General features: G+C 44.2%; 2 protein-coding genes across 3 annotated transcripts in view; one reads left to right on the top strand and one right to left on the bottom strand.

Moving 5' to 3' along the window:
* LOC8040809 (leucine-rich repeat-containing protein 57) overlaps positions 1 to 1,542 on the bottom strand; it is a 29,650-nt gene extending 28,108 nt beyond the window's left edge. Inside the window, exon 1 of the mRNA XM_040205289.2 lies at positions 1,323 to 1,542. Within this exon, the coding sequence (XP_040061223.1) occupies positions 1,323 to 1,403 (81 nt within the window). The 5' untranslated portion in view covers positions 1,404 to 1,542. The remainder of the gene's footprint in view (positions 1 to 1,322) is intronic.
* Positions 1,543 to 1,793: 251 nt separating this feature from the next.
* LOC120836421 (transcription factor E2F7) overlaps positions 1,794 to 15,579 on the top strand; it is a 30,546-nt gene continuing 16,760 nt past the window's right edge. The window contains exons 1-4 of one of the 2 annotated variants that reach the window (XM_040205300.2): positions 1,794 to 2,152; positions 10,837 to 11,055; positions 13,732 to 13,936; positions 14,240 to 14,337. In XM_040205300.2, the coding sequence (XP_040061234.1) occupies positions 2,148 to 2,152; positions 10,837 to 11,055; positions 13,732 to 13,936; positions 14,240 to 14,337 (527 nt within the window). In that variant the 5' untranslated portion in view covers positions 1,794 to 2,147. Of the gene's footprint in view, positions 2,153 to 2,513; positions 2,613 to 10,836; positions 11,056 to 13,731; positions 13,937 to 14,239; positions 14,338 to 15,579 lie in introns of those variants that run through there. The other variant, XM_040205301.3, reaches the window with a different exon arrangement.

The following is a 15,579-nucleotide window of genomic DNA, read 5'->3' as shown; positions in this document are numbered from 1 at the left end:
CAAACTGACCTTTTTCGGTTAAAACCGAATTCCCGAAAATGGATTCGGCGTACTTTTATCGGTTTAAACCGAAAACTCCGAACCCTAGTTATAGGCTATGACATATATGTATGACTTGCACTGACGTCACATCGCACACTTTTGACCACCATGCAAGGGAATGAGGGAGAAGCTGCTTTTGTATGAATTTTGAGTGACGGGTTAATCTTCTATAATCTTCTGGGAGGATAATAGCAACAGTTGTGCAATTCCAGGAAGCACAAAAGAGGATCCTGAAAGAGGGGAGCTCCTTCTTTTCTGTGATGGTCATTGGAGCACTCTTTGAATGTGCAAGCCATGTATTGATTATGAGGGTAAAACGTAAGAGCGCTCTTACATGTTCACACCTTACTCAATTTATGGGGTCAGTGAACTCTGCACATGTGTGAGCCACAAGCCCGTTTAGCTTTTATTATTATTATTATTATTATGATTATGGCTCTTATATTTACATCACAAATAATAGCAAAGATATGTTGTTGGACTAGTTGATACAATTCGGTACAAATAGCGCAAATAGGAAGGAGAAGCAAGTAGCGCCTGCTCTATCTTATATTTGGAAAAAGCTGGAGACGACGGACGAACAAGGGGACACCCGCAAAACGTCTCAACATATTAAAAAACAAAAAAAAAAAATTGGAGAAGACAGACGAAGGGGACAAACATAAAACGTTTCAGTTGGTCGTCCCCTTCGTCCGTCGTCGTTTTTTTTTTTTGTTTTTTTTTAAATGTGTAACATTAACCAGTTTGCCCGTTTTTATCTTACTTGTATGTCCTTCTCCTATTTGCGCTGCTTTATTCGTATTATCACGATAATGGATAGTCTTAAAGCTGTCACTGGAAAGGTTGAAATCGACTGCAAAGACCCAAAGTTGACAATGTGCTGTTTAATGCCCCTTTTCTTCACGGCTGCAACCCTCACATTCACTACATCACGACCAACGTTGACCACGATAACGTATCATTTGAAAGTTGTGGAATGCATATGCCTTGTTCCCCGGAAAGGCTGAACTCGACTTGAGGCACCTCAAGTCGACGGCGGTGGCGCCGCGCGAGATTCGCCAGACTACGTCTCGACATTCTCCGCCCCACCCAGTTGACAGATATGTGCATCTTACAACACAGGAGTGGATTAAAGATTGCCGGGTAAGTCGACGCTGCAGATTAGTCGACTAATTGCCGTGTCGGCGCACGGTCGCACGTGAACAGGGAGGTCAATCGACTCGACTCGTCGGACCAAGTCACCGTCAGCCGAACTTTAAGTCGCTGTCGCGGATTCTCACCTCTTTGAGGTTGCTGTTGGCCAACTGGCAGACGCCCGTCTTGCCGGCATTCTGGATGTGTGGTTTGATCGAATTTCCCATCAGCAAACAACGAACGGGGAAGAGCTATTTCCGAACAAAAACAATCTCCCCCCGTGTTGTGTTTGATCCCGTCACTGCATTCTACTTGTTCGATTCAGGTCAACAAGTGAAAGTAAGAATGGTAGAGTAATGACGTCAAACTTTGAAGTTGTTTTGTTTTTCCGTAATTATGGGGTTTTACATGTTGTATAAAATTATTAACTTGCGAGATAATTTTAGTTTATATTAATAAAACAAAAAGTTACAACGCTGGACATAATTAACTTTAGTCACTCTAAAGACATTAACTGCACTCAATCTAGTAACTCCAACGGCAACTGGCTGCCCTGACTGCTCGTACGAAAACCGTGTCCTGACGTCAGGAAGTCTCGAAAGGCTTTCAGGAATACCTAATAGAACGCGTCTGGATCTTTTGTCGCTTTTGTACTTCTTTTCCTTCACAATCCTTCACTTTTTCGCGCCAGTCGTCGCGGCGGGCGTCTGTCGAACGTGTTCTTCCAGTCAGCGAAGTGGGCGGGATTTATCAAAAGCCGCCAAAAAGATGTGCAAAGTTGCGGGAACATTTGGCGGCAGATAAAGTGGCTGCAAAACGCTGAATACCGCAAAACGTGCAGTGCTACTATCTACCCGCTCTTATGGAGCCATGCAAGCAAGCAAAGTTTACGAGCGGTACTCCAAGCCCGGGAAACCTTTCCAGACCGGCTACGCATGGTTAGATCGTTAGATCACGACCGGCTTGGTTAGATGAGGTAAGAGCTGTGTTCCTTATTGAAACTTGGCACTGTTTCCGCGAATGCTCGTACTGTACCTCCTAACGCAATCGCAAGCTCCGTAGCCGGCGGCAGAATAGTGGCATGGGCTTTCAAGATCGCGTCTCGCCTTTCTATCGAGTGTAACCTGAACTTTCCTGCGAGGCTTGTCTTGTCCAGTCGGCTTTTCTTTTTCTTTTTTCTCTTCATTATTTTTTTTCCTAGTCGTTATGACTTCATGCTGGCGTTTTGTTCTTTTCTTTTTTTCTTCTTTGATCGCGAGCTAGAACGTGATACACGAACTCAATTAAAAAGAAACAAGAAAAAGAAAAATCGAGCCAGCATCCATCGCTTCGCGCGCTTGGCCGAGCCAGCACCCACGGCGCGCGCTCAAAGCAGCGAAGAACGCGGTTTTGTGGACTGCAAGCTCGACAGCTGCATGCTTCCTGCCCGTCTGAAAGTAAGAACATGCAAATATTCCCAAGGCTAATTTGCCAGCGGTAATGCGCGGTGTTGCGTTACTGGTTTCCTGGTAAACGTAGACGGGGAAGTTGCTGTGCGATGCGATACTGTTTGTGCGCGCTAACGTGTTTCCTGCTTGTGCGGTTTTGCTTTCCTGTCTGCGCAAATGCAATGGCAGTGCCTTCTTTTTAGCGCGTTAAATTAACACGACATGCTGTTGCAACGTTTCGAACTCGACTTTCTTCGAATTGGGTTCTCTGTGCCTTTCATTTTTTATTTGTCATCTAGCTTTGTTTGATTGGGATCAACTGACTGATTAATTTTGTAAAATATCTTCCCTCGTACAGAAGGAGTACAGCAAGGCTCAGGATTTTTGACGCGCGATTTCTTGATAATTTCGATCTCTATTTTATCGCAGAAACCGCGCTCACATTGCTATCTACCATAGCAATGTGACCACGGCCTTCAGTAAATCCGAGATATTTTTTTATTCTTTCTTTTACTGCGATTTATTTAGGTTTTTCTAGGGCACATACGAATATCTTATCTGGGCTATGGTGTACTAGAAGACTATATATCTGGGCTGTGTGCCGTCGTCTAGGAAACACCCAACATATGACCATGCGCTCATGGTCGGTGTGGTGAAATTCGATAAATATTCAGTGAGTTACCACGGTGATATGCACAGAGCCCGATCGTGCCAAGGAACATTTCTTATCTAAAACAGCTGAAACCTACACCGAAACCTAAGGCATTTCAGCGTGCTCGATAAATTCGTGTGGATCCGCATCAGTTCCGCTGTTCTAACCTTAGCCATTCAAAAATGCCACTTTAACGGTTACTGTCTGCCACGTGTGGAGTAAACTACGGACCGTTGAAAGGACGATATGGATCTACAAAGGTAAAAGCAAAAATACACGCGAGCACAACCTGTATCACAGGTGGCTTTTTCTTTTTTTATCATTGTAACACTGGCAAACCCCGCAGCTGGCGTAGTAAAATTTTTCGGTTGGGAGACTCCGCAGCAGGTTGCTGGAGATCGTCTGCTTCCACACATCCCGCTTTATTCGGTAAGATGGGAGGCTCGAACGCTGTGGACTTCTTGATAGTACCACTTGATGCTACAGATAGGTCCATTGTCTGGCAAGGACTTTCAATTGTCTTTTCGAGCGACCTTATCTCTGCTTAGATAATAACGCGGGAAACAAACCGCGGACGCGTCAGCGTCGTCTGCTATCCTCGTTCGCCATCTTGGCTCTAAGCCTTTTTTCTTTTTTCGACGACCTTGTTAGGATGACGCTACGTAAAGTGGATCTCATCCTCTCGTAGTGAGAGGGATTGCAGCTTTAGGGTTAAGCTATGATTGCAATCACACTCAAGGTCCTGGTGATAGCTAATAGAATGCATTATTTGGGAAAATATTTTTAAAAGAAGGGAGAGAGAGAGATTTGTTCTTCACAAATCGGATCTTACAAGGAATAATTTCAATTTTTTTTATCTCTTTTCAAAAGTCTATTGCAAAATAGTATGTACTCTGCAAATTTTGCGATTTTATTTTACTGTTTTTACTGCTTTCACATTAAATGTTAGGCATATTTCTGCAGTAGCTTTTGATTTCCTATTTGGCTTATTTGTTGATGCTGTACAACTAAAAGCGTTAACGTTGGGTTTCTTTTGATAAATTTGTGCGCACAAAATAACTAAATGTAATTTTGGAAAAACTAAATCTAATCTAATTTGTCTTCAGATCTTCCTCAGTTTCTTTTATTACATTAAAAAGCAAAACAGAAAACAATTAACTTTTTTTTTTTTTTTTTTTTTTTTTAATAGAGGCACCATAGTGTGTACATAAAAAATATGCCATGTCTTTGGGGTCCACTGAGGCTGGAATTGGTTTGCACAAAGTGATTATATTTCCTGGCCCCCTCAAAGCGAGACATCAGTGCTGAAGATGGAGGAGGGCTGAATGCTTTTACTCAAGATGAAGTTACATTACTTGCTTACTTACTTGTGTGTTGGTTGAGGAAAAGAAAATGTTATACAGTCATGCCTCATTGATTGTAATCCTCCTAGCTTTCCCCAGATAAATTGTAAATAATGGGAGTTCTCTATAACAATATATCAAGGTAAAAAAAAAAAAAAAACATGTATAGCAGGTTGCAATTCTGGCCGCAAAGACAGAGTTTATTTGTTCAAAACTTTTAGATCTTGGTCTTCACAAACACTTCAGGAAGTATGTGTCTGTTACTTGTGGGGCACATTCTCTACTTCTGCTTGATGCCAGAAAGAGATAGAGATAGGCCTTCTGAATTATCAAGGAAGTTTCTACCCGGATTTTTATGCATAACAGGTGCACATGAACCATTAATGTTCTTCTTGTTTTGTTATTCATGGTCGTAGAAAACAATGGGGAGAAAGGAGCAAGTTTCTTGTTTGGTCAGAAAGCCCAGAAAAATCACACCATTGTTTGGTGCACAGGTCTTGTCTTTCTCAAAACAAGTACAATGAACAATAGTGAGCACAAAATTGCGTGTTTTGGGAATATTTTGCGGGCACTATATTTTGTAATTTGAAGTGGCATGCTCTGTGTGTGTTGCCATAGGGTAATATATTTGTGGGACTAAGTTTTTTCAATGATTTCTAAGTCGTGAAAATTAAGCTTTTTCGGGAAAATTAAGTTATTTACAATATTTACCTACCATTCCCAAACTTTTATAGTCTGAACAGGGCAGAATGGTTTGACGGATTGTCTCTATATTAATGTGATATATATGAACGAGACATGACTGTTGTGTATGTTTTCACTTTTCTGCATCATCTAATCATGAAGGCAGTCTGGTAACTGGTGACTCAATATTCTCTGTTGCAATTCAGAGGTGTAGTGCAAAGTTAATCCACTGTGTTTATACATTAGGCAAAAAATAGATATGTGCATATGCTAGACACTGAGATCCAGCTAGAAACATATTTGCTGAAAAATTTGTAGAATAAACATTTTTGTCAGACATGTAGACTTAGTTTAATTTCCACAAAAGAATCTGGCGCCAGTGCAACTATCTGGAGGTTCTATAAAATTAAAATTCGCTCAGAGGGTCGAGCGAGAATGCAACTTAAAAAGATGTCAATGTAAAGGTTTTATATATATATATATATATATATATATATATATATATATATCTGTATTTTAATGCAGGTTGTTGGCAACTTTTCTGATCCAGTGGCTAAACTTTGACAGATGAAGGAAATATTATACATTTTTGCTTCTTTCTCAACATTCTGTCCTTCAACTTTTTTTTTTCTTTTTTTCTTTTTTTTTCTTGCTAATTAATGCAAAACTAATTGAAGTTTGCAGTTTATTGAGCGAAAAAGGCTGCTTTGGGGTGGAATCCATCTATGCATACTAAATTGCAAAAGAATTCTTTGTCACTTTATGTACTAGTTCAGCCTCTGACTTTCAAGAATGTTATCCACATGATCGCAGTTATCTTAGTTACTCCATTGCATGTTGCTTCCTTAAAAGAATGCTAAAACTAGGGTGGGGGACTTTTTACTTTTCCATGTTCAATTAAAATGAGGTGTGTAGAAAGGAAGCACAAAAATGTAGAAGGGACAAAAAATGGACAGGACAATGTATCAAATCGTTTTGATGTTTCCTTTCTACTGCAGTCTCAGGTTAATTCAACATGGTTAATATTTACCAGTTCACCTGCACCCTCACTATATTTTATCTTTTTTTTCCTACCTGGTTTACATGTGTTAAAAAAAAATGTTGAAAAAAAATCTTTTTTGCCTAATTTTTATGTCGCAAAAGAATTTCATTTTGCAGGCGAAACCGAACATGTACCCCTGTGGGATAATGATGATATTGATGGTTCCCACGAGATCCAGCGAACTCGGAATGCACGCCATAGTCCGTTGCAACTCAAGAAGGTAGGGCGAGGAAAAGGAAGGCCGGGGAGGAGGAAGCACACGAAACGCTAGAGAGAGGAGGTTTCCCCCTCTTTTCTCCAACGTTCCATCTGCTTCCTCCTCCCTGGCCTTTCTTTCCCTCACCCCCCCTTCTTGAGCTGTAACTTGCTATATTTGGGTACAACCTCTATCATCTTCCCGCAGGGGTACAAACTCGGTTTCGCCTGCCAATCGAAAGATTTGTATTGTAGCATAAATATTGGGCTACAAATTTTTTTTTTCAACGAAAATTTATTTTAAAACGTGCCTGTTCTGTTTATGTAAAAAAAAAAAAAAAGAAGAATTTGTTATTTTAGATTTAGTTTTTTTTTTTTTTTTTTTTTTTTTTTTTTTTAAGGAACACTAACAGGGTATTTATGCTTGCTGAGGTTTTTATTTGGACATGACCCATGAGAGCCCAACTACACAGAACACAATTTTCGGCTCAAAATTTATGTTCTTTCCACCCGAAAACAGCGGGTCGAGAATCGGGGTTTTAGTCATGCTCACTCTTGTTTCCATCGTCACATGGCATTCAAACTATGTGTACCAAATATATTTAAAGTCATGGCTCATCTAAGACACAGATTCAATATTAAAAATAGAAAAGAATATGAACCCCAATTTTGTGGCCTCAAAAAAGTAGCAAATATGTTCAGCGAAAAAAAAGTTGCACAGATCAGGGGAAGTGTGTGTACAAGTCATTTTCGTTATGGTGACGTAACGCCGGTTGGATGACACAATGGCAGTGCATGACGGGCCAGTGTTGCGACGGACCTGGGGCTGCTACTTTGGAGCTGTCATTCGTGATATTGGTCATTTGATCTTCAAGCGCAGAACATAGGGCAGAAGGGATATAGACCAACTGGATCGTGTTTGCAAACAAACCGGAGCGCCCCTAGTGGATGGCACCGGCGCTGCACATGCGCGATGGAGCATGGGCAAGAAGCTCGCCGTCACCCATAAAGACCATTAAAATGTGATGTTGTTGGCGTCGGTGTGAGTCCCCGTGCTCTTTTTTGCTTTGGAATTGTTGATTCTACGCCTTCCTGGCAATGTCTGACTACTTGAGCGGCCTCAGCGAAATTAGCGAGGCTCGTTACACAGCAAAACGTCAAGTGAATAACGTGACATGCGGCGATTCATTCTGTGTGGGTGCTACAGAATGGACGCTAAAGCCTGATTCGCATGATAAGATTCCTCTCGCAATTTTCAGTTGCGACGTCGCTCGGGCTACAAATGCGTGAACCATAGCTGAGATGGTCGACGTTGATACTTAAAATTGCAAGCAGAATCGGACCAAGTGAATTGGAAATAACAAGTCAATGATGGCCACTGATAGCAATGATAACATCTCCTTGTATCTCCTGTTTACACCGAGCCTGCCTATACCCCAACCACCTTCAAACTTGGGTCTTTTGAGGCCTGCACTTACTTCTTATCGCAATTACCGGGCCAACGTTTGGTCTACGGGGCAGTGTCATCTGAGAGAGCAGATGCCAAACAGAAATTTTTTAAAGAGCAGACGGCCATTTGATTTTGAAGACACAGTGGGCGTAATCCGCAGCTACAACTTGACGGTTTTCCCGTGTTTATGTTGGAACAAAACAAATAAATCTGATGACCACAAGTATCCGTAAATTCAATCCAAAGTGCTTCCCGTTCATGCAATCGTGGTTCGACGGCTTCTGGTTTTCCCAGATCGTGGCACATATCCACATTCTTAGACAAACCGAGCACATGAAAACTGACCTTCAAATCTTTCTCGACTTTTTTGGTACAGCTGCAGTCGCGGCGTTTTGACGAGAAGGAAGGTCGGTCTGGTTTCTTTCAAAACAACGCAGGAATGCACGTCTCGCATGGTGACTTCTGCCCACAGCCCCAGACCGGAAGCATGCTACCACCATGCTGTGACGAAACAGAGTTGAGTTTGTGTATAAGTGTGAAGCAATCGCACGACAAACAGTTCATGCAAGTTTATCGCACGTTTGTCGTCATCACCGTCACCTTCTTCGGAGAAGCGGAGGAGAAAAAAATCTTCGTACGCCTATGCTTTGCCTTCAAGAGTGTAACGCGATAGCGTTATCGGATCCCGTTCGCAAAGCCTTCTCATATTAGCACGTGCTTGTTGCCTAGCCGTGCAAATGTCTGTGTGTGGTCTAGTCAGTGGCGTCACGTGACGTCACACGTGGCTGTGACATGACCCTATTGGCCTGCTAAATCTGGCAGGAAAACTAAAATTTTTTTTGCTGAATTTGGCGGGAAAAATGTTTTGCTAAATTTGGCGGGAAAATGTTTTGCTAAATTCGGCAGGAAACTTTTTTGCTACATTTGGCGGGGAACTTTTTTCTCCAAATTTAGTGGGTGATTCCCATAATGCAATGTGTGCAGCCACATATGACACACGTGGCTGGGTGCATTGCATTATGGGATTTTTTGGTCCCGCCGACACAGACGCCAGATTTTCTGCGACACAAGCTCCTAAACGCTGTTGCGTTAAAATGCGTTTGGGATCAGCCACATGTTTCGGTTCCGAGCAGTTCAGCTTTTTTACTTTATTAAAAATACATGTGGCTACAGCAGATTATTGGTTGGGTAGTATCCTGACACCATATTAAATCACATGACAAAAAAAAGAAGGGGGGGGGGGGGGGTCAGTGTTCTTTTTATTACTGTAAACGACTTATTTTTTGCGGAAATGCGCTATTTAGGTCAAATCTGAAATTTCGGAATGATTCGCAAGTTCTAATTTTCACGACGCGGTGGAATCTCACTATAAATTCTAATGTGTTTACATTTTACCAAAATCGTTTGGGGGACCTATTTTTCGCAAATTGTAGGCAACTCGCGATATTCACAAAAATTGGGTTTTCGCGAAAATTAAGTTGTTTTACACTATGTGATTGCAGTTACCGTAGTTACTCCATCACATGTAGCTTCCCGAAGTAAAGTGCCAGCCTACGAATCTTGAGACTGCAGGTCTGAACCCTGACTGAAGTGTCCGTACTCTAGCATGGCTTATTGGTGTCTGTCTATAGATACCACAGAACTGAGATTCTGGTTGCGCATTTAAGGGTCTCTAGGTTGTCTTAGGTTGATGTGCAGTATTTCGCCGGGCATACGCCGGGTGCCTTTTGCTGTTTTGATACCTCAAGCTTGGTTCTTAGATTACCTGGATTGGAACCTTTTCGTGATTGCTATGGGAAAGATATCCCTAAGGAAAATTTGAAGCTCCAGAGGCACACTGCCGATGCTATGAGTCAGCCAGTCGGATCGCTCGGAGACCTAACTGATGGATGAGGGTTTGGAGAGGCCACCGCAAAGAAAGCCGCTGGGTGCATCCACTCTTTTGTAAAACCTGACCAACCTGTCGAAATTATGGACGATTGCAAACACCTTCTATACTCGAGGCCTGGGGCTCATATTGCCTCGGAATAATTAAGATGCCATGTGAAGGGTGCTGATTAAGGTGAGCATGTTGAAATGTAGATATCTGAAATTGAAAGGATGAAAACACAAAGAACGAGACAACAACATTCTTCCATTTAGCAACAACATCTGATTACGGAAACAAAAATTTGCGTTGTGCCCTCGAGATCACTGTCATAAGGGGGTGTTAAAGAGAGCATGGAAAGGAGGAGGGAAACCGTGAAATGAAGAGGGGGTGAACGAGAGGGCAAGGGTGGAGGATCCATGACTGTCCAATTTCTACAGGGACTTGCACATTCTTTCCAGTTCCGGCGTGAAAAATTTCACTTCACGTCTTGATAGCATCGAGACGTGACGTGAAATCAAGAGTGGAGCACCCGACCCATTTGATTGCAATTCACGCAAAAAAAGGGTGCTTCGGATGCATACCCGACTTCTCCGGCACAAAGATAAAGGGGGGATACTGAGACCACTATGGACCAACACGCAGCCCTGACGTCACGCCGCTGCAGTGGCACTGTCGACAGCCTTGCGTAGGCACAGGTGCTTCACTTCACGTGAATTCAGTTACTGCGCACTCGCAGTGCCCACACCTTGTGTGGGCAAATGCAGGTTTGCTTGTGAACAGCGTGTCTATAAATGCAAAATGAATTTTATTTAATTTTTTTTTATTTTCACATGGATTACGTTGCCTGTGGTGGTGCAATTTACCACGGTGGAAACCACCAAAGTTTCCAGACCGGAAAGCAGTTTATCCAAAGACCGTGCCTCAAATCTCCCAAAATTTCACTTCATACTCCTTCCCATTCTTGCGAGTCTCGCATCTTGCATCATTTTCTTTCCAGGAGAACCGACGAAGGGAGCATCATGTCGGTGGAGGAGTACTGCCTCAAGCCGTGTGCCAGCAACCAGAATATCCTGTTTGTCCGCGCCAGGGACGGCGGCGACGGGCTCGAGACGCAGACCCCATCCGCCTCTCCCAAGCGGCTATGTCTCGACGTAGACTCTCGCAGATACTCCCCTGACCTGCGGGACGCTCTCGACATTGGCCTTCTGCCCGCTACGTGAGTGGCGGCCTCTCCGACGGCCAGTTTGCATACTTGCGTCTGCTCACAACCGAGTTCTCGCTATCTCATACGAGAGGATGCACTGGTGACATTTATAAGGTGGCTCTGGAACTGCATATTAGGGGCACAGCTCTTTAGGGTCTAGCATTGTCCGGCGTCCGTGCTCTCATCGATTGCCATTTCATCTGCCTTCTTAAAAAAAGGAAAAGTGTTTGCGCAGTCGACAGGATTAAAACCCGTGTGGGGGGACCCTAATGGATTTCTAGTCCATCGCCTTAACCGCTCGGCCACGACTGCGGGACGAGTGGGGGGCTCTGAGATGTGGTAGTAACTCAAGAGCTGGGGATGTCATGGATGAAACGTTGCATGTAGTCGCTCAATGTCTCTACAGGAGAGGGCGCTGCGGTGAAATGCGTATATAATCGCGTTAAACTTTGCATGCATTGGCTCAATGTTTATAGACGAGAGGGTGCTGCAGTCAAATGCTCAAATGCATATATAACCATGTTCCATACCACACATTCCATACCAACGCAACCCTGAACACAGCACTACCTATGAGCAATAAAAAAAAAATCGGCACCATCAGCACTACCTATGAACAAAATCAGTATCATCACCACCACCAGAGGTTTGCCCCAATCACCATCATTCGCCATGTGGAGATGTTTTACCAGACAGAACTTATTGTGGTACATGCGAGAACAAATGTGTACTGTACTATATTTCCCAGTCTGTAGGTCGCACTGCCATCTAGGAAGTATTCGCTGCACGCCACGTTCAAGTGCACTGTTCGCTAGACGTGCTGAAAACGAGCTCACACTTATAGGTTTTTAAAAGGGTTATGACACGAAAATTAAACGGATAAACAATTCTTAAAATGGAATGCTCATAGGATACTTAGTATATACACCAAGTTACGCTATTTTTAGAGCTCTAATAATAGAAATAATCAATTTATTAATTTTAGAGCGCAGCTCTAAGGCGCCCGTTTTCGGCTTGAGCGGCGTGCGGTGCATTATGGGTAAATTTCCCTGCTAAATTTAGCAGATAAATTTCCCCTCTAAATCTAGCGGAAAAATTTCCCCGCTAAATCTAGCGGAAAAATTTCTCTGGGGGTCACGTGATCTGGGGGGGTCACATGACCCCCCTTCCCCTTGAGGTCACGTGACTTCGGGGAGGGTAGTCACGTAACCCCCCAGAATCACGTGACCCCCCCCGAGAACACGTGGCCTGCAGTACCCTTCTCTCCTCCTCCTCAAGAGCTGCGCTCTAATTCGGCGTTGCAGAGAGTTGTAAACGGCTTTCATTTTCTTTTTTTATCATTTTCATCTGTCGACCAGACCACACTGCAAAAATTAGTTACGTCATGGTGTCCATAAACCACGAGATCATGAACCCTTTCTCATTCTAGAATAAGAGGGGTGGGGGGATGTTGTATAAAACGGGAAAAGAATGCATAGGCATTAAACCCCTTTTCCCATTTTATACAACACATCCCCCCTCCTCTCATTCTAGGCATCCCTATGATTGCCTAAGCTCGCTCTCCTCGCCGCGGTACGATCAAAACAGCCACGCAACTCGGTATCCCATAGACTGTTCTTGCTCTCGTCCCTGGCCCATTGAGCCTCCACCCTGCATGCGCCTGCGAGATATTCCCGGAAAATGGTGACCACAGCAAGTTGATCCGTAACTCGCCACCGCTGGAGCTGGTCGCCAGTGGGTCGCGGTGAAAATGAATAGCTTCCAACATCTCTTGATAGCAATCACTCTCATCGCTGCTGCGATCAATGTCGAACACTTTGACAAGGCGAGCGATGCCGTAGACGTAATCGTGACAGGCTGCATGCTTGAAACGCGGAAGCAAGCTGAAGCTTGAGGCTCCAAGAGAGCCAAGTTTGTGAGTGCGTGCAAGGGGACACCGCACGGGAGCCAGCGTCCCATTCCTCTTGGATCCGCCCCTTCGAGGGACCCGCATATAAATAGATTTATTCATGAAACTATCGTGCCATTTTCAAAACATATTTAGCAGGATTATAGGAACATACAATGGGTCCTAGCAGTATTGTTATCTCATATTTTATTTTTGGCGTGTCATAACCCCTTTAAGACCGGCAACCTCGACAATGTGGAATGCATGTTTCAAAAACACTGTAAAAGGTGGCCGTTGGCACGCGGCGAGCAGCTACGCATGCAGCTGCTCGTCACCGGTGAATACGCCCCCCTATAAACGGCTGTTTTCACGGAAAGGTTGGTAAGCGGGAGCCAGATTTAACGTTCTTGCCAACGAATTGAATGAGAAATATTGCCACCGTGACTCTATGTCGCGTGACCTACACGCCAGTTCAGTCTCCCCGCTGAATTTAGCGAGAAAATTGACGTCATGCGACCCGACATAACGGGACCTATACACTAATTTAGTGTTGTGCTAAATCTAGTGGGGAAATTGATAAAAAATATAGATTCTTGTTTCCCCGAAACAACTGTTCACTGTCTTCAAAAACAAATTTTAAATGGTTGCTCCGTAAATACTTCTACTCCATGCATAATGGGACTTTCAAGAGTCACTGCCCATTTCTTCTTAAAGGCATCTGTCTTTCGTTGGAGCATTTGTGACCGACGACAACGACCTCACGTCCAAACGTTTGCTTCCGCTCGTCCGCTCCGCGGCAGGGGTTCTCCCGAGCCGTGCCGCCAGCGCGCCCTCCAGGACGTCACGCAGCGGTGCAACAACTCTCCCGTGGCGGCCTCCCCCGGCACGCCCCCCAAGAGGGCGGCCAACGAAGGCGGTGCCCACCCCGACCCCACGACACCCACGGCACGCCTCAAGATGCTGTCGTCCTTGGCCGAGAGGCTACCCTACGCCAGCGGTGAAAACGTGAGCCCTTCTTGCCTCAGTACCTATCGAGCGGGATGTTGGGAGGTATGCATGCTTCAATACAAGTGCATGCATCCAAGGCATTCCTATAATAAAATAAAATTGTTTTGTTAAAAAAGAAAAAAATTATATTGTGAATTGGTTTTGCTGCACGCAATCTAGGCAGTTTAGGGCAGTGTCTAAATGGTAGCATTATGGCACTCTGGATATGGGTGGGCACTTTATATATGCTAGTATATTAGTCCTTGCACAAATGATATGGAAAATTTAATTACAGCGAAATTTCGGAAATAATTTTTGCAGGGTGTCGACGACGACCTGTCCAACCACAGCAGCAACTCCGAAAACGCGAGGCCCGTGATCAGCAGAAAGGACAAGTCACTTGGGCTCCTATGTCAAGCGTGAGTGCACAGTATAGTTTGCCGTGATATCTAAAGACTTTTGAGATCACAGATCTAAAGCTTTGCCATCACTTACGGTGACTTAAGGCCGATTCACACGACGGACTAATCCGTAGACGGATTGATCCCGTGACGACATGTCTGCAGTTTGTCCGTCTCCCAAGCGCATCCACACGAGCGAGACAACGAGCAGACGCCAGCGAGGACAGACCTAACCTGTTCACCACACCACAGTGCCGCGAAACTTCAACATCGCATCGTGGCACCGTTGTCCAAGAAAGAAATCGATGTTTACTACTGCGATAAAGAATTGTACGCCTCTGTTACGTACAGATCGAGACAGAACACTGCGATAGGCTTCGTGCGATGTGCCACTAGCTTTACTAACCCAAGGCATGACAGTGACACAGGCATAGCCCTGCTCGAGAAGGGTTCGGCGTAGTAGTGACGAAGTTCTGGGTTTACTAGAATGGAAAGTTGGGCGAGTTGGTATGAATTCATTTTGAAAAACAGCGCGAATACCACACGGACAAGAAGAAGGAACACACAGGATGAGGCGCTGACTATCAACTGTCTATTCAGAACACATACATAGACATTCACACGAGGACGGCTTCTTCTTTTTCCTCTTCCAGTCATTCGCCATTAAACACGTTACATTGTAAATTGTAAATTAATGGCAAATGACTGGAAGAGGAAAAAAAGAAGCCGTCCTCGCGTGAATGTCTATGTATGTGTTCTGAATAGACAGTTGATAGTCAGCGCCTCGTCCGGTGTGTTCCTTCTTCTTGTCCGTGTGGTATTCGCGCTGTTTTTCAAAATGAAGTTCTGGGCTTGCGGAGGGGCGTTTGGAGATGCCTTTGCACACTCTGCGCTCATGCACAACACTCCAGCACGCCACAGCCAGAAGAAAGGTCTTGCTCCGTGAAAGCCTGATCGGACGTGCAAGAATTATCATTGCGTGCTAGACGAGTTTCGACGGGAGCTTCTTGACACGAACCCCGAGGAGTACCGGAACCTGTGTTGCGTCAGCCGGACAAAATTTCTGCAGTTTCTTTCACACGTGGAACCAAGAGTCGCGCGGCAAAAGGGACCAGCGAACGCACAAAACACAACAATGCACCATTTTTGTTTTAATCGTCCACAAAAGAAAGAAGAAAAAAACACTGTATTTTTGTTAGACTAAACACTTTTTAAGTCAATCTCCCATCAAAAATCTGCAAGTGAAAAAAGTGCTCAACT

This window comes from Ixodes scapularis, unplaced genomic scaffold (genome assembly GCF_016920785.2).
Source record: "Ixodes scapularis isolate PalLabHiFi unplaced genomic scaffold, ASM1692078v2 PGA_scaffold4__175_contigs__length_147842914, whole genome shotgun sequence".
NCBI classification, from domain to species: Eukaryota; Metazoa; Arthropoda; class Arachnida; order Ixodida; family Ixodidae; genus Ixodes; species Ixodes scapularis.
The sequence above is the reverse complement of the archived record's forward strand: the minus strand, read 5'-3'. Positions and strand labels throughout refer to the sequence as shown.